This window comes from Salmo trutta, chromosome 1 (genome assembly GCF_901001165.1).
Source record: "Salmo trutta chromosome 1, fSalTru1.1, whole genome shotgun sequence".
Taxonomy (NCBI): Eukaryota; Metazoa; Chordata; class Actinopteri; order Salmoniformes; family Salmonidae; genus Salmo; species Salmo trutta.
The window spans coordinates 25,193,320-25,214,741 of record NC_042957.1 but is presented as its reverse complement, the minus strand read 5'-3'; the positions used below and the strand labels follow the sequence as shown (position 1 = coordinate 25,214,741).

The 21,422-nt window shown below is 42.8% G+C and overlaps 1 protein-coding gene across 2 annotated transcripts in view; it reads right to left on the bottom strand.

Moving 5' to 3' along the window:
• LOC115192101 (protein cornichon homolog 3-like) overlaps positions 1 to 20,918 on the bottom strand; it is a 46,205-nt gene extending 25,287 nt beyond the window's left edge. The window contains exons 1-3 of one of the 2 annotated variants that reach the window (XM_029750235.1): positions 20,332 to 20,918; positions 6,691 to 6,759; positions 2,062 to 2,109 (exon numbers count right to left, since the gene is read on the bottom strand). In XM_029750235.1, the coding sequence (XP_029606095.1) occupies positions 2,062 to 2,109; positions 6,691 to 6,759; positions 20,332 to 20,409 (195 nt within the window). In that variant the 5' untranslated portion in view covers positions 20,410 to 20,918. The remainder of the gene's footprint in view (positions 1 to 2,061; positions 2,110 to 6,690; positions 6,760 to 20,331) is intronic. The other variant, XM_029750244.1, reaches the window with a different exon arrangement.
• Positions 20,919 to 21,422: the final 504 nt, after the last annotated feature.

The window sequence follows — 21,422 nt, the reverse complement described above, 5'->3', positions numbered from 1 at the left end:
GGACTGAAGGCTGTCTGTTCAGTCTGTGGTAGCGCAGCCTGAAGGACTGGAGGCTGTCTGTTCAGTCTGTGGTAGCGCAGCCTGAAGGACTGGAGGCTGTCTGTTCAGTCTGTGGTAGCGCAGCCTGAAGGACTGGAGGCTTTCTGTTCAGTCTGTGGTAGCGCAGCCTGAAGGACTGGAGGCTGTCTGTTCAGTCTGTGGTAGCGCAGCCTGAAGGACTGGAGGCTGTCTGTTCAGTCTGTGGTAGCGCAGCCTGAAGGACTGGAGGCTGTCTGTTCAGTCTGTGGTAGCGCAGCCTGAAGGACTGGAGGCTGTCTGTTCAGTCTGTGGTAGCGCAGCCTGAAGGACTGGAGGCTGTCTGTTCAGTCTGTGGTAGCGCAGCCTGAAGGACTGGAGGCTGTCTGTTCAGTCTGTGGTAGCGCAGCCTGAAGGACTGGAGGCTGTCTGTTCAGTCTGTGGTAGCGCAGCCTGAAGGACTGGAGGCTGTCTGTTCAGTTTGTGGTAGCGCAGCCTGAAGGACTGGAGGCTGTCTGTTCAGTCTGTGGTAGCGCAGCCTGAAGGACTGGAGGCTGTCTGTTCAGTCTGTGGTAGTGCAGCCTGAAGGACTGGAGGCTGTCTGTTCAGTCTGTGGTAGCGCAGCCTGAAGGACTGGAGGCTGTCTGTACAGTCAGACATGGTGGCATGGCATGGGTCCAGCCAAGCGCTGTGGGAGGGAGTGGAATCCTCCATGACTCAACACCATACAGCCGCTCTGATTGGCTCTGAATCACCGGTGCGCAGCAGCTCTCCCTCATCTCTCTATCTCCCTTTCTCTTTCTACCCCCCCCTCTCTCCATCTCTATAACTTTCTCTCATCTACCTCCATTGCTATCTCCTTCTTATCTCCCTCCAACGAAAGAGGAGAGAGAAAACGGTCCTCTTGTGTATTTTGGGATCAGGACAAAGCGGTGATGCAGGTTCCAGGGCCTTGCTGCTGTGATTCTACTTCAGTACTCACTGAGGTGTGTGGGGACTGGGGAGGGAGAATGAGACCAAAATCAAAAAGAGAAAGATAGATGAGCAGCACTCTATGGTTGGTTCTGCTGCTGTGACCCTCAAACCAAACTGTGTGAAATCAAGGCTCCAGCTAGTGCTTCTCTGAGACTGTATCGCAACGCACAGCACCTGCTGCCAAAAAACAAGCCCATATCAAAAATAAACCCTACAATCTATCAAAAATAAGATCAATATAGTATTTTAAGTAATATGGCTCAGATCGGCAAATGCTGAAGGAATACATTTGGAACATACAAGGAGCAAACAATAACCATATCTTCAGTAACATTGTCCATGCTGTGTTGTAGAGCTTCTAGAAACGATGAACTCGCACAAATGAGCTCTATGACTCCAGGCAGGGTAGGACAATAAGAGTCAACCACTGTTCTGATGTAGTGTTGGTGTAGCTCCACACTGTAGTCTCCAGGGGTGACAGATGAGCCTCAGGCACAGTGTCCACAACAGAGATAAAGAACAACAACAGCCTCCACTCCATCAGCCCAAGGCGCGCGCGCACACACACACACACACACACACACACACACACACACACACACACACACACACACACACACACACACACACACACACACACACACACACACACACAGAGAGAGAGAGAGAGAGAGAGAGAGGGCAGAGGTAGGATGAAGCCTCACAGGCCACTGAAACAGATGTCATGCTGAGACTGAGCTGAAAGAATCCTTTTGTCTCTCAGTCCCAGACGGTAACCTCAGGCTCACAGACCACAGGCACTGGACACACTGTCTTTTTATAAAGACAAGGCAGCTTTCTGAAGGCAAGGACAAGCTTTAATCTTCACCAAAATCGTTTCTCATTCATAATGTCAGTTGACTAAACAGGAATATGAATGTTTTGACATACAGTAAGTACAGCACTGTACTCACGCCTGTGCAAAGTCTAGATATAGACTTTGGTGGCTCTAAAATGTAGGCTAAATGACATAATCATATGAAGTAATGAATGGAAGTGTTTTAAATAGGACAGTGTTCAGTAACTATTTACCTTTCTCAGCAGGCAGCAGATCCTCTCAATGTTCCGGAGTCGCTCTCTCTGAAGGGGCCAAACAGGAAACAGGAAACAGTTATATCCCTACATTAAATATACATATGGAAACACAACAGTTGCCTAAATGAGGTGCATCAGTCCACAAAATAGGGGAATTTTACAGACCTTAGTGACTAGACTCGAGAGTGTAGTGAGCCCATCTGTCTAGCCACCAAGGCCTGTAGGACATCTGTAACAAGCTGGTAAGAATGACTGTGGTATTCCGGAGTGTTCAGGGTAGCATGATTTGACTGGCCTGTGAGACTGGATTTGCGCTGTGCAGGCCTACAGTGAGACATGGAGGAGGCTGGTTCCTTCCTCCCCACCTCTGGTGAGCTCTAAGCAGACGCTGCATTTTCCTGTGTCTGTCTGTGTGTGGTGCTGGGACTTTGTCAAGCCAACCCAGCAATGCTTAAAGCACTTGTCTATCAAGGGCCATATTTAGAAAAAACAATGCCAGACGAGGCGAGGAGGCGGGCACTACTTATTGAATGGCGCATCTGAGCAGCATGGCATATGGCGATTACATAGAAACGTTTCCTATTTTGGTCTCTATCAGAGACTTGGTTGATGTGCTATCTGGAGGATGAATGGTATATGAATGACGTCCAAACAGGCTTATCAGCCACTGCGGGGTGCTCGTGAAAAGGCCCCCCACTACAGAATAACCTCCTCTGGTGGATATAATTCATCATGAGGCCCACTGTACGCCTCTAAATAATGTAATCTGAGGTAACACTACTGTAGAAGAGCCAGCCTAGCGTACGTTGGAACTAAGACCATTGTAATGGTTCTACGGGCACACTCTGTCGGGGAAATGTGCAGTCTGGTGGCTAATCTTGATTTGAGCATCAGACAGTTAGTCTCTGCCATTTTTATCTCTCATCTGAAAATCTGATAGGGCACATTATCTACACTTCAGCCTGCTTGAAATTGTTTTGGGTAAAGACGGTGGAACATTTCTTAAATTACCTCCTGTTACTTTACTGTTATTCAATTTTAAAAGTGCAAAGCGTATTGACATGTTTTAAATTCACTTTAAATGTTCACTTTAGCTTAAGTCCAATCCACTGTCTTTAAAATGGAGAAATGTGCTATTAGGTAGAAGTATGAAAGAGGGGTTGAGGAGATATGAAATTGAGCTGCGGGTAGTCTCATATACATTCATGAACTCAATCTGCAGAGTACTTTCATGTTCTCCAAACAGATATTGCTCCCTCCCCCTGTCCTCTCACGACCCACTGCAGCACATCAGCATAAGAAAACCACAACATCTATGAGAAGATACAGTAAATTAGCTCTATTATGAGACTGCAGCACCTTATTTGGGGCGAACCCGAATTTGCCTCTGACATGTTTTCCTCTCCTCTCTCCATCTTGAGGAGGAATATGAACGAGGTCATGCTAATATATTCCAGTGGCAGCCATGGAGACGGCAGATAACTGCCGACGTATCAACACTTCTCATTAGCAAGCAATTAGACTGGGTTCGCGTTGAAATGTTACTCAGCAAGAATTTGCTTGACAAGCAAGTGTGCCGGGGCACTGTAAATATGCTAAACAAATGTAAACTGAGGCTGAGAAGGGAGAGGAGAGAAGGAGAAGTCTGAAGGAACTGTTGAGAAAAGAAGAGGAGTGTTTGTCAGGTTAGAAGGCCTTCTCTGGAGTGTACCTTCACAGAGTACACTAAAGTACACACAGCACTTTGTCGGAGGACTGAATGGATATGGGCTAATTACTGGTTCACTTCCTGCAGGAGAGGAGAGGTGAAATGACGATCCAGTAATAGGGAGGTTGATGTATTGTCAGTATTGTGCAGGTAGTTCGCTTCCTATTGTGACTGAGGACTTGAGATCTGAGGTCTCCGTGCTTCTAACACTGCCGAAAAAGCCTTTATGAACCCTGTTTTCTAAGGGAGTAGGGTTAAGGCAGTGAGCCAACAACCCAAGTTCAGTATCCGGTCGATTACATGGGCCAGTGGTTACCTAACCTATAAAGCTTTTGTAGTTTTCCTGTGTCCAAACAAGTTAAGAAACCCACTGATTCTAGCCAGGACCCACTCTTACAGTAATCTAAACCACCAGGTCCTAATTCACCATTTGTGGAAACAATAACATAGAATTTTACTAAAGAATGAATTAAAATGTAACCTATACAGTAGTATGAGCACATGGGTAGTATGCAATTCCATGACCAGTCTAGGGCAATACAATCATAACACAAGAAATACTCCTCTCTCTGTATGATAATGAAACTATGGACACTCCTTCCCTGGAATGAATTTATTCACTGTTTTATCAGTCAGATTTGAAAAGCGAGAGTAAGATGATATTATTTGCTGCGGGCATCATAGCTGATAGAAAGTTAGTCCAGAGTTGGAGAAGCAACAGATGTAATCAGCATCACAAAGGACAAGTAGGGCCCTGAGCGCTGTGGGGAATATTAAAGCATCATGTTTTCGCATCAGGCGCAGCACTGGTGTGTCGTCTGAGAGCCTCAGAAGAGATAGGTAGCTAGGCACTGATCTCCTCAAAATAAACAACAAGGACAGGGCTGAAATACATCTGGGCCGAGAGTGCGTCCCCATAAACTGCAAGACCCTGAGGAAGTATATACTAACACACACACACACGCACGCACACGCGTGCACACACACACACACACACGCGCACACACACACACACACACACACACACACACACACACACACACACACACACACACACACACACACACACACACACACACACACACACACACACACACACACACACACACCAACTATAGGAATAAACCTACTTTTTTCAGTCCACTGTTCTCTGTGTTGGTACTCCTACCTATTATAGTCCCAATAATAAGAGGCCTTGTCTTTATACCTGTGCCTGTAGCCCCAGAACCATAGATACTCACAGCTGTATGTTTGTGTTTGTGGTTTGTGGTTTGTGTGTTTGCCTCTGTGTGTTTGTGTTTGCCTGTGTGTGTGTGTTTGCCTCTCTCTCTCTGTGTGTGTGTTGTGAGAGCCCGGTGGATCCTCCCTGCGGTTCCTCCAGGGTCAGCCCTGACTCCCAGAGTGCCCCCTGGGGGAGGGGATGATGACAGTCAGCCACTAATTAGCCTGCTGCCTGGGTGTGAGGCTGAGGTACCAGAGGTGGCAAGGGTGGCAGGGGAGCAGGGTGGTGCCCAGGGAGGAAGCCATCAATCTCCAACACTCCTCTCAGGACTCATGATGTGGTTGAGGTGGAGAGTGGGAAGGAGAGAGATAGAAGGAAGGAGAGAAAGAGGGAGGGTCGTATCCATGTCACAGTGGATAGGACGGAGGCCATGGGGAGAAAGACAAGTTGTGCAGTGGACTTCACTAAAGACCTTCTATTTCAAAGTATTTAAGTTGCACAGTGATAACGACACGTTTTGACTTACTGTTAGTCTCTCTCTCTCTCTGAGATCAGAGGGATTTGTATCAAGTGTAGCATCCAGATGCAGTTCATGATTACATGCAACGCAAATGCGGCAAAATCTGACAGTGTTGCTGTAATTTGAGATCATTTTCAAAGCTACGACAATGACTTCCAAGAAAAGTAATTCATAAATGTGCATTTTGAAACTGCTCAGCAATCCTGGTCCATGAGTACGTTGTCTCTCCATCCAACTTTTCAAAGGACACACAGCTGTCAAAATTCAAGTGCTGCGACAGTACAGTAAGTCAAAGTCACCTTCAAACTACAGTATGTTGTCACAGGAACATCATACATAAACTGCTCAAATCACGAAGGGAGTCAGAGGGATTAAAAACCAACAAACCCCAGAGGGAATCAAAGGAGAGGAACGATAATTGATTCAGAGTGTGCATCTGAAATGGCACGACATACTGTAGCGCATCACTTTTGACCATAGCCCTATGTAGGCCCTGTTAGCCCTATGTGGGCCCTGGTAGCCCTATTGTGGGCCCTGGTAGCCCTATGTGGGCCCTGGTAGCCCTATGTGGGCCCTGATAGCCCTATGTGGGCACTATAGAGGGAATAGAGTGTTATTTCAGATGCAGCCAGGGCGTTGCAGCCTTTAAACCTGTGATGTGAGGTATCTACCAGTCAGTCAGCCCCAGTCCGGAGGAGGAGGTAAGGAGGAACAGAACAGCATGCAGCCAGCTGCTTCCTGTATTATTAATGCAGAGCTGCAGATCACACATCTCTGCCAAGCCCACACACACACACACACACACACACACACACACACACACACACACACACACACACACACACACACACACACACACACACAACACAGTTGCACACATGCGCAGACACACACGTACGCACGCAGACACACACACGTAGATGCAAACACACGCACCACATAATTCCCCAAAACAATCATCACATACACCCAAACTCCCACTAACGCACAATAAACACACTGCGCACACACACATATTCCCGAAAATACACTCATGACACATCATACACTAATTCACAACACTTGTCACATGCTCACATATTCCACACACATTCGCCACGCTGAACTGAGAGCATGTTTGACAGTAATACATGAGTAACATGTGAGTGTACTACCACAGCAGAGAAACATACATACCGCATGGAGTGGATTGCCCTGATCGATGGGGACCTTAAAGTCTGCCTGCAGCTCATCAAAGGCTGTTATCTGAGAGAGAGTGAGAGCGGGAGAGAGGGGGGAAACGTGTTTTAGATCTTTGTTAACACCAGTCTTTATCAGTCACAGTGGCTGTGTTAGTACCTGTGTCACTGTTTGTGTCACTGTCTGTGTCACTGTCTGTGTCAGTGGCTGTGTTAGTACCTGTGTCACTGTCTGTGTCAGTGGCTGTGTTAGTACCTGTGTCACTGTTTGTGTCACTGGCTGTGTTAGTACCTGTGTCACTGTTTGTGTCACTGTCTGTGTCACTGTCTGTGTCAGTGGCTGTGTTAGTACCTGTGTCACTGTTTGTGTCACTGGCTGTGTTAGTACCTGTGTACTGTTTGTGTCACTGGCTGTCAGTACCTGTGTCACTGTCCGTGTCACTGGCTGTGTTAGTACCTGTGTCACTGTCTGTGTCAGTGGCTGTGTTAGTACCTCTGTCACTGTCTGTGTCAGTGGCTATGTTAGTACCTGTGTCACTGTTTGTGTCAGTGGCTGTGTTAGTACCTGTGTCACTGTTTGGGTCAGTGGCCGTGTTAGTACCTGTGTCACTGTTTGTGTCAGTGGCCATGTTAGTACCTGTGTCACTGTTTGTGTCACTGCCTGTGTCACTGTCTGTGTCAGTGGCTGTGTTAGTACCTGTGTCACTGTCTGTGTCAGTGGCTGTGTTAGTACCTGTGTCACTGTTTGTGTCACTGGCTGTGTTAGTACCTGTGTCACTGTTTGTGTCACTGGCTGTCAGTACCTGTGTCACTGTCCGTGTCACTGGCTGTGTTAGTACCTGTGTCACTGTCTGTGTCAGTGGCTGTGTTAGTACCTGTGTCACTGTCTGTGTCAGTGGCCGTGTTAGTACCTGTGTCACTGTTTGTGTCACTGGCTGTGTCAGTGGTTGTATGGGCCATCTGAGAAATAGCACAGTGTTCACAAAACAGCGTGACCAGCAGGATCAATTAGACAGATAGACAGAGCAGCAGTAGGACTCTATAGAGACAGTGGTTATTACAGTGTTATCCCTGTGGCCATACGGAGGCACAGCAGGGACAGAGGCAGGGAGTCTACAGTATATGTTCGTGTGTGTATGTAGCTGAGTCCTCTGGGTCGTGCGTGTGTGTGTATGTATGTATGCCTTTGTTGTGGGGTTATTGGCAAATATTTGTGCATAAGTGCGTGGTAGAGGGGTTTTATTGAAGATAGAGAGCAGCTGGAACAGTAGCATGAAGCTGGGCTGGGTTATTTCCCCTGGTCCACACACACACAGCCAGACATATTTCTCGGTGGTGGGATTCTGTCCTGTTCTACTGTGTGTTGATGCTTCCACAACACACAGTAGAAGGAGCATTGATGGCAGACAGCATGGATGGACAGTTTGTAAACACCTGGGGCAGTGGGGTGTGATGAGTAGGGCTGTTGCGGTGACTGTATTACCGCCACATCGGCGGTCACAAGTCATGAAGGCAGTCAAATTCCACATTACCGTTTAGTCACGGTAATTAGACATCTCCAAGCTCTGATGCTGCTGATGGTCATTAGTAGCCTACCAAACTTGATAACTGCCTGGTACTCGGCACTCTATTGTCCCTCTAATCACTCTGACATCAATGCAAATGTATTAGAAAATCGAATCAAACACTTGATGAGAGCCCATGAGCTCATGTTGCGCAACATTTCTATAAGCTATGCAATTGCGGGAGAAAACAAAGTGATGGCCACTAATAAAAAGACGAGGATCTCATCAGCTTTCTATAGGCTAGGCCTACTATATTTATTTCTCAACTTTCCTAATATTAAGAACATTGCTTCTCTTTACAACAGGAGTATAGCCTACGTGGCTGGCATGAAAATAAACCACGGGCAAATGCGTCCTCCATTCGCTATTTAAGTGCAAAGATTACATGCATTTTTTTTACGATGCCCCTGTTGCGAGACAGGTGCATGATAATGGTCTATTCTAAATCAAAACAAATGCCACACATATATTATTTAGTACATGTAAAGACAAGATTAACTCAAGAATAGTCTGATGGGTGACAATATTAGCCTAGCACTTGTGAATTATATATTATCACTTATGAATGATGCCCAGCATAAGAAATAATGCCTTTTTTCTACTTTTTCTAATCATAGTCACACACCTCATGTAGTCTAGCCTATAGGCCTATATGTTTTGATAAGGTTTGTATCACAACTAATGTGGCCAAATAGCTTCTTAAAGTTAAGCACATTAATCATGAATCATTAATCCCCTTTACAAGGGGTGTAGAGTGTAACTGGCATATATAAGCACCGAGTGAATTTCAAGTTTGGGGATGATCATTTTTAACATAATAATTCCATGTGAGAAATTGGCAAGAAACTGAAGATCTCGTACAACGCTGTGCACTACTCCCTTCACAGAACAGCGCAAACTGGCTCTAACCAGAATAGAAAGAGGAGTGGGAGGCCCCGGTGCACAACTGACAAGAGGACAAGTGTCTAGTTTGAGAAACAGACGCCTCACATGTCCTCAACTGGCAGCGTCATTTAATAGTACCCGCAAAACACCAGTCTCAACGTCAACAGTGGAGAGGCGACTCCGGGATGCTGGCCTTCTAGGCAGAGTTGCAAAGAAAAAGCCATATCTCTGTCCAGTGTCTGTGTTCTTTTGCCCAACTTAATCTTTTATTTTTATTGGCCAGTCTGACATATGGCTTTTTCTTTGCAACACTGCCTAGAATCGCTTGAGTTTTAAGTTTGGGCAAGAATATTTTTACCATTAAAATCCACCTTTATAATAAAATAATTGCATTTGCGGTCACTTTTGATAATGGCGTTTTCCGCTAATGGAACATTCACGCTTATAGCCTACTACCACGTGCACATTGCTGCACTTATTATAATGAGAAGAAATAGCCTAATAGTTTATCCACATTAAGATAAACGTTGCGTCAGCCACATTGCATAAAACATGCTTTTTGATGCTAGTGGTTGTATTAATTTGGGATCTATCGCATCCCACAACTGTCCCAGACTATGTTTGGAATATATTTCTCGCACAGAATAGAATAGGTCGACCTTTGTACTATGGGCGATAATAGATTGACATAGGCTAGTGCTTTTGCTGTTCGTTAGGCTTACTCATCTTGTTGACTGATGAAAAGTAAATGTGGACAGTTTTTCCAATATCTTCAATATGTACCTTGGAATTGGATAAGGATGCACGCATTTGTGTTTGTCTTCACCTGTAGCCTATGAGAAAATTGTGAATGAGAGACTATTGGAATGTGCACATCCTGCTTAAAGAACAAAGCAGAGCTCATGCCTTTCAAGCAACTTTTTTCAAATCATTAGAGTCATCATGCATCCTTACAATTTATTAAAAGTGTAAACATATAGCCCAACGTTTGTAGACCAACTAAAGTTACATTAATAACTCTAAATTAAGCACATAGGAATACCTATTTCTTTGTTAACCCGCTCAACACAGAAGAGCCACATGTGCGCACTCCCTCAAATTGTGTCACGGTTGTCGTAGGAAGGAGCGGACCAAAGTGCAGCGTGTGTGTCGTTCCACATTTTATTTTCACTGTGAAACTTTGCAATACATACACAATAAACTGAACGAACAAAAACAACAAACCGTGATGCAGCGTAGAAACATACACTAACTCAGAAACAATCTCCCTCAAACTCAGGTGGCAAAAACCCCTACTTAAGTATGATCTCCAATTAGAGACAACGAGGACCAGCTGCCTCTAATTGGAGATCATCCCAAACAAAACCAAACATAGAAATACAAAACTAGAACCTGACAACATAGAAAAACTAAACTAGAAAACCCCCCTGTCACACCCTGACCTACTCTACCTGTCACGATTCCTACCGACGGTGGCGCCCCCTCCTGCTCGGGTGGCGCTCGGCGGTCGTCGTCACCGGCCTATTAGCTACCACCGATTCCCTTTTTGTTTTTCCCTTTTTTTATGTTTTCTCACCTGCCCTGAGTTAGTCATTAAAAGGACTATTTAGTTCAGCTGGCCCGCTCCCTATTGTGCGGGATTGTCTTTCTGTGTGTCGACTGCGTTTTGTTCGACTGTGCTTGTCGAGTGTATTTTCCATGTTGTTGGGAAACCTTTTATTTTGTGCTTGTGGTTTATTAAAATTACCACACAGTGTTCGCTGCTTCCTGCGCTTCTTTCCGCCACACAACAGACAAGCCGTTACACTACCATAGAAAATAACAGCTTTCTAAGGTCAGGACGTGACATATTGTTTGGAGAAAATATTTATATTTTATTCAGTTTTGTTCAATTGTATTATTCATACTACAAAATAATATAAAATAATGCCACGGAATTATAAGCAAGTCTTGTCTGCTAAATGAACTAGTGTAGCCCACAGTCATTTGGCATAGCCACATCAGGACCTAACATAAGGACAACTCAGAGTATGCTATTATTTTCTTCTGAAATACGCTACAATTTCTTCATATCATGTTTCTTTAGACCTGTCTAAATTAAATAATGGATGTATTGTGAAGGTGTAGGCTATATTACATGGATTTATTTGACTTTTAAAATGTCTTGTAGGCTGTGTGTGGAAGCCAGGAGATGCTAAATGTGTTTATGTTAATTAAAGGTCAATTACTGTGAGACCGAAAGTTATTTGCTTGACAATCACCAGCTGACAAAATGTTGTGACCGCCACAGCCCTAATGATGAGAGGATGAAATATTCTGTAAATACACACCATATACAGTATTCATGCTTATCATCCTCGTCATATGAGGAGACATCTTGGATGCACACAGTTGACATCAGGTGTATGTGTACGTTACATCCATTCATGAGCATGACTGGCCGCAGACTATGGTTGACTGGCAACTCAACTGTTGTTGTCTGCTTGTTTGTGGGAGACCCTGACCCTCTTTGAACACGTCCCCTACCTTATGTCACTGCCATACTGCTTGAGGCATTCATATAGAAAAAATGACATTAAAAATAACACCTCAAACATGATGCAGAGAACATCAATTCCGATGCAAAAGACTACAAGTTTCATGTTCATAATATTAAGCAGCTACTTATTCAGGAGGATTTTAAACCGCCTGAGATGGGTTCATTTTCTCAAGGTACATTTTTAATCAACCCTGAGCAGAATACAATTAAAACGGTTTGATGACTGGGTGCAGTACATCTCTAAAACTGGAAAGGTAATCATGGACTGAAAGGTCTGTTCTGGACTGCACACAGTCACTGCAGGCTGATGCTCTACATGTGTGACATGTGCCCAGTGCAACCGCTTGGAAGCCTCACAAACGTTTCCTCGGTGCGTGGCGATTGCCCATTTGGGGATTGCTGCTCTTTTTGAAGTGGCAGCCGGCAGCAGTAGCAGAGCTACATGGGGGGAATGGACTTTATACTGTGTTTTTATTTATTTTGCGTTTACTGAAGTTTTCTATCCAAAATGATTTAAATGACATGGCGCCGTATGTGGGGAGGGATGGTTCAGCTTCCTCATGATTGACTGGCCTTACATGCTCACATCTGTGTAGGCCTACAGTATATCTCCAAAGACCAGCATGACAATGTTGTTCTTTCCCCCAGATCAGAATAACAAAATCCCTACCTCCTTTTGCCAGAAAAATAAAATATAATAAAACTGTATTGTCCATTCAGGATAGGACATTTTTCTTTGGCATCACCTTATGTTTAAAGGATCACATACACATACAGTAACAGTTAAACATTTGGACACACCTACAGTACTCATTCAAAGGTTTTTCTTTATTTTTACTATTTTCTACATTGTAGAATAATAGTGAAGAAATCAAAACTATGAAATAACACACATGGAATCATGTAGCAACCAAAAAAGTGTTAAATCAAAATATATTTTATATTTGTGATTCTACAAAGTAGACACCCTTTGCCTTGATGACAGTTTTGCAAACTCTTGGCAGTCTCTCAACCAGCTTCATGAGGTAGTCACCTGGAATGTATTTCAATTAACAGGTGTACCCTGTTAAAAGTTAATTTGTGGAATTTCTTTACTTCTTAGTGTGTTTGAGCCAATCCGTCGTGTTGTGACAAGATAGGGCTATCTACTGTATACCATCCCTATTTGGTAAAAGACCAAGTCCATATTATGTCAAGAACAGCTCAAAGAGAAAGAGAGATGACAGTCCATCATTACTTTAAGACATGAAGGTCAGTCAATCTGGGAAATTTCGAGAACTTTGAAAGTTTCTACAAGTCCAGTCGCAAAAACCATCAAGCGCTATAATGAAACTGGCTCTCATGAGGACCGCCACAGGAAAGGAAGACACAGAGTTCTCTGCTACAGAGGATACGTTTGTTAGAGTTAACTGCACCTCAGATTGCAGCCCAAATAAATGCTTCACAGAGCGCAAGTAACAGGCCTATCTCAACATCAACTGTTACGGATGATCTTCGCATGTGTGGTTCACACTGTGAAGCATGGAGGAGGAGGTGTCATGGTGTGGGGATGCGTTACTGGTGACACTGTCTGTGATTTATTCAGAATTCAAGGCACGCTTAACCAGCATGGCTACCACAGCATTCTGCAGCAAAACGCCATCCCAATCTGGTTTCGCACTTAGTGGGACTACAGTATAATTTGTTTTTCAACAGGACAATGACCCAACACACCTCCAGGCTGTGTAAGGACTATTTGACCAAGAAGGAGAGTGATGGAGTGCTGCATCAGATGATCTGGCCTCCACAATCACCTGACCTAAACCCAACTGAGATCATTTGGGATGAGTTGGACCACAGAGTAAAGGTAAAGCAGCCAACAGGTGCTCAGCATATGTGGGAACTCCTTCAAGACAGTTGGAAAAGCATTCCAGGTTGAGAGAATGCCAAGAGTGAGCAAAGCTGTTATCAAGGCAAAGGGTGGCTACCTTGAAGAATCTAATATCTAAAATATATTGAGATTTTTTTAACCTGTTGGGGATAGGGGGCAGTATTTGCACGGCCGGATAAAAAACGTACCCGATTTAATCTGGTTACTACTCCTGCCCAGTAACTAGAATATGCATATAATTGTTTGATTTGGATAGAAAACACCCTAAAGTTTCTAAAACTGTTTGAATGGTGTCTGTGAGTATAACAGAACTCATTTGGCAGGCCAAAACCTGAGAAGATTCCAAACAGGAAGCGCTCTCTCTGACTATTTCTTGGCCTTCTTGATCATCTCTATCCAAAACAGGGGATCTCTGGCATAACGTGACATTTTCTAACGCTCCCATAGGCTCTCAGAAGGCGCCAGAATGTTGAATGGTGACTTTGCAGGCCATGGCTGAAAAACAGTAGCGCATTTGGATAGTGGTCGATCTGAGAACAATTAGACTGGGGGCGCGTGCACGAGCCGACAATGTTTTTATTTTTTCGTCTTTGAACGAAAACAGGGTTTCCCGGTCGGAATATTATCGCTTTTTTACGAGAAAAATCACCTAAAAATTGATTTTAAACAGCGTTTGACATGCTTCGAAGTACGGTAATGGAATATTTAGATTTTTTTTGTCACGAAACGCGCCGGGCACGTCACCCTTCTTTACCCTTCGGATAGTGTCTTGAACGCACGAACAAAACGCCGCTATTTGGATATAACTATGGATTATTTGGAACCAAACCAACATTTGTTATTGAAGTAGAAGTCCTGGGAGTGCATTCTGACGAAGAACAGCAAAGGTAATCCAATTTTCCTTATAGTAAATCTGAGTTTGGTGAGTACCACACTTGGTGGGTGTCAAAATAGCTAGCCCGTGATGGCCGGGCTATCTACTCAGAATATTGCAAAATGTGCTTTCACCGAAAAGCTATTTTAAAATCGGACACCGCGATTGCATAAAGGAGTTCTGTATCTATAATTCTTTAAATAATTGTTATGTTTTTTGTGAACGTTTATCGTGAGTAATTTAGTAAATTCACCGGAAGTGTTCGGTGGGAATGCTAGTCACATGCTAGTCACATGCTAATGTAAAAAGCTGGATTTTGATATAAATATGAACTTGATTGAACAAAACATGCATGTATTGTATAACATAATGTCCTAGGAGTGTCATCTGATGAAGATCATCAAAGGTTAGTGCTGCATTTAGCTGTGGTTTTGGTTTTTGTGACATTATATGCTAGCTTGAAAAATGAGTGTCTGATTATTTCTGGCTGGGTACTCTGCTGACATAATCTAATGTTTTGCTTTCGTTGTAAAGCCTTTTTGAAATCGGACAGCGTGGTTAGATTAACGAGAGTCTTGTCTTTAAAATGGTGTAAAATAGTCATATGTTTGAGAAATTGAAGTAATAGCATTTCTAAGGTATTTGAATATCGCGCCACAGGATTCCACTGGCTGTTGAGTAGCCCATAGAGGTTAACACTTTTTTGGTTACTACATGATTCCATATGTGTTATTTCATAGTGTTGATGTCTTCACTATTATTCTACAATGGAGAAAATAGTAAAAATAAAGAAAAACCCTTGAATGAGTAGGTGTCCAAACTTTTGACTGGTACTGTATATTCTCACATCATACATGTTTAAACGGGTTTCATGATCACAACTATTTCATACAGTTGAAGTCGGATGTTTACATACACTTAGGTTGGAGTCATTAAAACTTGTTTTTCAACCACTCCACAAATTTCTTGTTAACAAACTATAGTTTTGGCAAGTCGGTTAGGACATCTACTTTGTTCATGACACAAGTAATTTTTCCAACAATGATTTACAGACAGATTATTTCACTTATAATTGTCACGACTTCTGCCGAAGTCGATGCCCCTCCTTGATCGGGTGGTGCTCGACGGTCGACGTCACCGATCTTCTCGTCATCATTGATCAATTTTTCATTTTCCATTGGTTTTGTCTTGTCTTCCTACACACCTGGTTCCAATTAATTTAATTACATGCTGTGTATTTAACCCTCTGTTTCCCCTCATGTCCTTGTCGGAGATTGTTTGTGGATATGTGTTCATGTATTTTGTATAGGTGTGCGACTGGTATGTTTACTCATGTTTATTTTTGTGTACGTTGGTTTCTTGGAGTTTGTTTTATATAAATTAAACTACTCCAGTTACACCAAGTTGGTTTCTCCTGTGCCTGACTTCCCTGCCACCTACACACACGACAATTACAATAATTTACTGTATCACAATTCCAGTGGGTCAGAAGTTTACATACACTAAGATGACTGTGCCTTTAAACAGCTTGGAAAATTCCAGAAAATTATGTCATGGCTTTAGAAGCTTCTAATTGGCTGATTGACATAATTTGAGTCAATTGGAGGTGTACCTGTGGATGTATTTCGAGGCCTACCTTCAAACTCAGTGCCTCTTTGCGTGACGTCATGGGTAAATCAAAAGAAATCAGCCAAGACCTCAGAAAAAATTGTATTGGACCTTGTGAAGATGCTGGAGGAAACAGGTACAAAAGTATCTATATCCACAGTAAAACAAGTCCTATATTGACATAACCTGAAAGGCTGCTCAGCAAGGAAGAAGCTACTGCTCCAAAACTGCCATAAAAAAGCCAGACTATGGTTTGCAACTGCACATGGGGACAAAGATCGCACTTTTTGAAGAAATATCCTCTGGTCTGATGAAACAGAAATAGAACTGTTTGGCCATAATGACCATCATTATGTTTGGAGGAAAAATGCAGAGGCTTGCAAGCTGAAGAACACCATCCCAACCGTGAAGCAGGGGGGTGGCAGCATCATGTTTTGGGGGTGCTTTGCTGCAGGAGGGACTGCTGCACTTCACAAAATAGATGGCATCATGAGGTAGGAAAATGATGTGGATATATTGAAGCAACATCTCAAGACATCAGTCAGGAAGTTAAAGTTTGGTCTCAAATGGGTCTTCCAAATGGACAATGACCCCAAGCATACTTCCAAAGTTGTGGCAAAATGGCTTAAGGACAACAAAGTCAAGGTATTGGAGTGGTCATCACAAAGCCCTGACCTCAATCCCATAGAAAATTTGTGGGCAGAACTGAAAAAGCATGTGCGAGCAAGGAGGCCTACAAACCTGACTCAGTTACACCAGCTCTGTCAGGAGGAATGGGCCAAAATTCACCCAACTTATTGTGGGAAGCTTGTGGAAGGCTACGCGAAATGTTTGACCCAAGTTAAACCATTTAAAAGGCAATGCTACCAAATACTAATTGATTGTATGTAAACTTCTGACCTACTGGCAATGTGATGAAAGAAATAAAAGCTGAAATAAATAATTCTCTCTACTATTATTCTGATATTTCACATTCTTAAAATGAAGTGGTGATCCTTACTGACCTAAGACAGTGACTTTTTTACTAGGATTAACAGTCAGGAATTGTGAAAAACTGAGTTTAAATGTATTTGGCTAAGGTGTATGTAAACTTCCAACTTCAGACAGAGCTGGATGCGTTGCGGTAATGAGAATTTCAGCAGAAAATGCAACAAAACACAAAAATAATTAATTCCTAAATTGCAATGACTCTTTGTGCAAGGTAGAGAACACTATAATCTTTATTATAATATTTTGTTATATTACTAAATTACATGTTTATATTTAAAATAATTACTGCCATGGTATTTTAATGGTTTCATGAGAATGACCTTAATGTTTTGTACACTCACAGCCTGCAAGATTAAGATAAATGTTATTATACTGCACATAGATCGAAATTATAAGCAATATGTCCTTCCCACGTAACACCATGCTCAGAGGCCAGTAGCATTGAGTGGAGGAGTCAGTGTGAGGGTTCGTTAGACTTGTGAATGTCCTGTACTTGCTAGAGGCACCAGTATGAGGCACACATTGAATCAGCAGGAGGGAAACCACTAATACATATGACTCCTTCACAGTTCCCACCTACGCTTACTAACCGGCATCCATTAAATGTCAGAAAAATGAAAACAACATATGGCCACCATGAGATTGAATGATGTTAACTTAACGTATGCCCTCTTCGCCAATGGGGCTTAACACATCATATGGGTACGGGGAGTTTTCCCATAATTCACTGGAGCCGTTCACATGGACCTGTTAATGGACACTCATAATACATCATGACAGACCTGGGTGATATGGACAAAAATAAATTGACTGAATTATCACGATAACAATCAATTGAACAATACGTTTATAACATTAATGTGCATCAGTTACTTCTTTATACCACCCTTAAAACTACTACTACTACTACTACTACTACTACTACTACCACTACTACTTTGAATGTTGTGGCTATCATTGGCCTGTTTCATTTCAAACTTCACATTCTTCTAGTAAAGGCTACTTATCGTTATTATCGATACCAGTAAATTGTCCCCGATAAATGATCGGGATCGATCATTTTCGGTTTATTGTCACCCTACATTAGGGGCTCTGGTACACCGAGGGAAATCACTCAACCATTTTGTGTCTGTGTGTGCGGAGCAGTGTGGAGTTTAGGAGAACACAGTTAACCTTGTATGTTAATTAAAATACCCTCTAATCTGTCACAAGGAGTCCCAGTAGTGATGGTGTAACTGGGATTACATGATTGACTAATGATATTTCAATCTGGACAGAACCTAGCTAACTAACCAGTGAGGAGTGACTTGTAGGAGCGTCGATCAACCTTGAGCTAGTTTGCCATGGATTAATCAATTAGGATTCATCTAAAGTGCATTCGTTACAACACGTTAAAGTAGATAGAGTCAAGGGTTTCGGATCATTCAAAGAACTTGACGACTGAACGTCAGCTTGTCTTTGGCACTAACATGAAAATGTGATGTGCGGTCTGGACATGTGAAGAAGCGTCATCGCTGAGACTGAAATGATGGTTTCTTGGACACGACATCTCAACAAATCATATACATCAGTCAACGTCGTGTCTGACAGGGTTCTCATCAGTCATCCCCCAGTACAGTACATGCCCTGTGAGAGATGAGGCTGCTTGTTAACAGGCGGCGATTAATGACAAGACATGTACTGATATTCCAAACGTCCTTCCTTCTGAGTACCTTTCCCTCTGTAAATATGAGAGCTCAGACAGAGGAGTTTAGAGCATGTCAGGAGAGGAAAGAGGAGGATATGTAGGGCATGTTAAAACTGTCAGGTCCACTTAAAAACAAGCAGAACTATAATAAACCTGTCAAGTAGAGGGATAAGATAATCGGCAGGACAATTAGATGAAAGACAGTTAAAAATATTGTTCCTCACTGTAGCATGTATGGGCACATTTCACTGTCAAAGTGCATGGGACCATGTATTGCAATCACTCAGATCGTGTCTAGATGACAGCCATGCTGTAATGTGAAAAGGGCTGATAATTTAAAACCTATTTTTGTTCTCTATAAATGTGATGGTAGACTGCATAACAGGCTATTCCCATTATGCTTACTTACTGTACAGTGAATACTGTAGCTTTGTCTGTATCTCATGCCCGTGTTTGTGAATGAGAATCTGTCTGCTAGAGATATCTCCACCCTGCCATCATAAGCATTGTGGTTCCCATATGTCTCAGTTTGGTTTGGAACATGGTGCTTTAAGAGACCACGGTTTGTGGGTCTGATTCCTGCATGGCCCAAATACATTTGAAATGTGTATGAGTTGTAAGTCATTTCGGATAAGAGTGTGTTAAATGACCACATTACAGTATATAACAGTGATATAAACATAATGAAAACAGCTATGTGTGAGAATAATGTTCTAGGTAATAAGCTGTATAACTGTAATGTGTTCTTCAATTCCTGAGTTGCAGACAGTCTCATTATATACTAGATGGGATTTGTCCACTGCTCTGTAGTCCTACATGGGCCTGACAGACAGGTGCCATGCCTCCTCCTGTAATTGCTGGGCCTCAGTAGTACACCTGAAGCTCTTCAATCTCAGGTCTGTTGCTATGCAAAGGCACGCCGGGGGCCAAGGGCATTGCGACCTGACCCAAATCTGCCGTCACATAAAACGCCGCAGGAGGGCGCGAAGGTTTTGAGAGTAAATATTTCGATTATTAAAATACTGTAATGCATTCATATTGGAGTTTCTGTATTGCAGGGATTTTAACAAAGACAATAACGCACAGATACAAATATGAGGGAGGGAATTTGTCTCAGTGGGCCAGAAAAGCGTGTCCAACGTCTCCAACAGATTTCACCAAAATTCTAGAGCGGTGCGTAATGCCCGAGTCAAGCTAATTATTGTAAAACCTTTTGATAAAACTATATTTAACAAAATATGCAATAACAAAATAAAACCGATATGACCATCATGTAGTAGAATGAAGTGAAAATGAAAGCCAAGAATTCTGTGTTGGGCTGAACGTCCGAGATATAGGTGCACACCTGTCAATTTTGGGATTATTTTTTCCCCTGCCCGTTAGAGCTGGTGGGTGGGTTTACAAAGGAAGGTTGGGCATTGAAACTGCACCTTCCGAAACATCAAATAATGTATTAATTATCTTGAGCAAGGCACTGGGGATGTGAGCAGGTAAATACATACATTAGCCTACGCACCATTACGCAATATTATCCATAACCATTCAAAATCCCCCAAAAGGCGGTATTTTTTTAAACTCATAACACAAATAATAATTATATATCAATAAAAACTCCACTTACATGCCAAATCGCAAAGAAGATCAGAGAAGCACAGAGGACCAGCGACAGCATATAGCAGAAGGCAGCGAAAGTGAACATAATTGAATACCACGAGGAATGTCTCCCAAAAGAGGACTCGGCTGAATTATTTTTTTAAATGATTATGTTGCCATGGCAAAAATAAGTGATAATGACACCATCACTTAGCCCTGAATGTTGCAACAAATTGTTGCAGAACGTCCAACGAAACGCTCGTCCGCGGTCTCACTTTGAAGTCCAAACGTGTTGCCGCTAAATGTTTTAATTGGAAATTAGACCAGTGGACTCGACGTGGTGAAAACGGACAGACATTGTTACACAATAGCAAAGTCCAAGCTAGGTCTTGAAATTGATATCAAGAGATCCAAATGATGCACAAAAGCATCCAGGTTAGGAATACTGCTTTTGACAGGTAAATGTTATCCATACAGTGACTAAAGAGAATCTTGTCGGCTACTATGTGATGGTATCTCCCCAACAATCCTGGCACTAGGCATAATAAACAGCGTCTTCAAACCACAGTTAACCTATAGCTCCACCACACCGAAGGCGCAGAGTCTGGCGCCCCAACAGGTGGATTTAAAGGGCCAGCGTTCAAGCTGTAGGGTTTATCAACTGTATCTTCCCAATTCCCATTCAAAAGCACATGCTTTTTGGGCTTCATTTTGTTTTTTACAACTATAGGCTACTCTAGGCTATATGGTTGTCATGTGAATAGTAGACAGAGCATCCCAAATAAGCCACACATTCACATAGACAGGGTTTAAAAATCAAAGAACGCCTACAATTATTCCATAGATTATTTACATTTTGAGTATAGTTTGGATGGATATATTGTGGTATATTGTGATGGAGTTACAGATTGTGATTGATTCTGCCAAAGCCTTTGCCAATTTACGGACATTTGACAGGGCACCATTATGAAGAAGTCATATAGGTCTTGACTATAAAAAACTTTAATAGCCTACCACTATTATACACTAGATATACAAAAGTGTGTGGACACCCCTTCAAATTAGTGGATTCGGCTATTTCAGCCACACCCGTTGTTGACAGGTGTATAAAATCGAGCA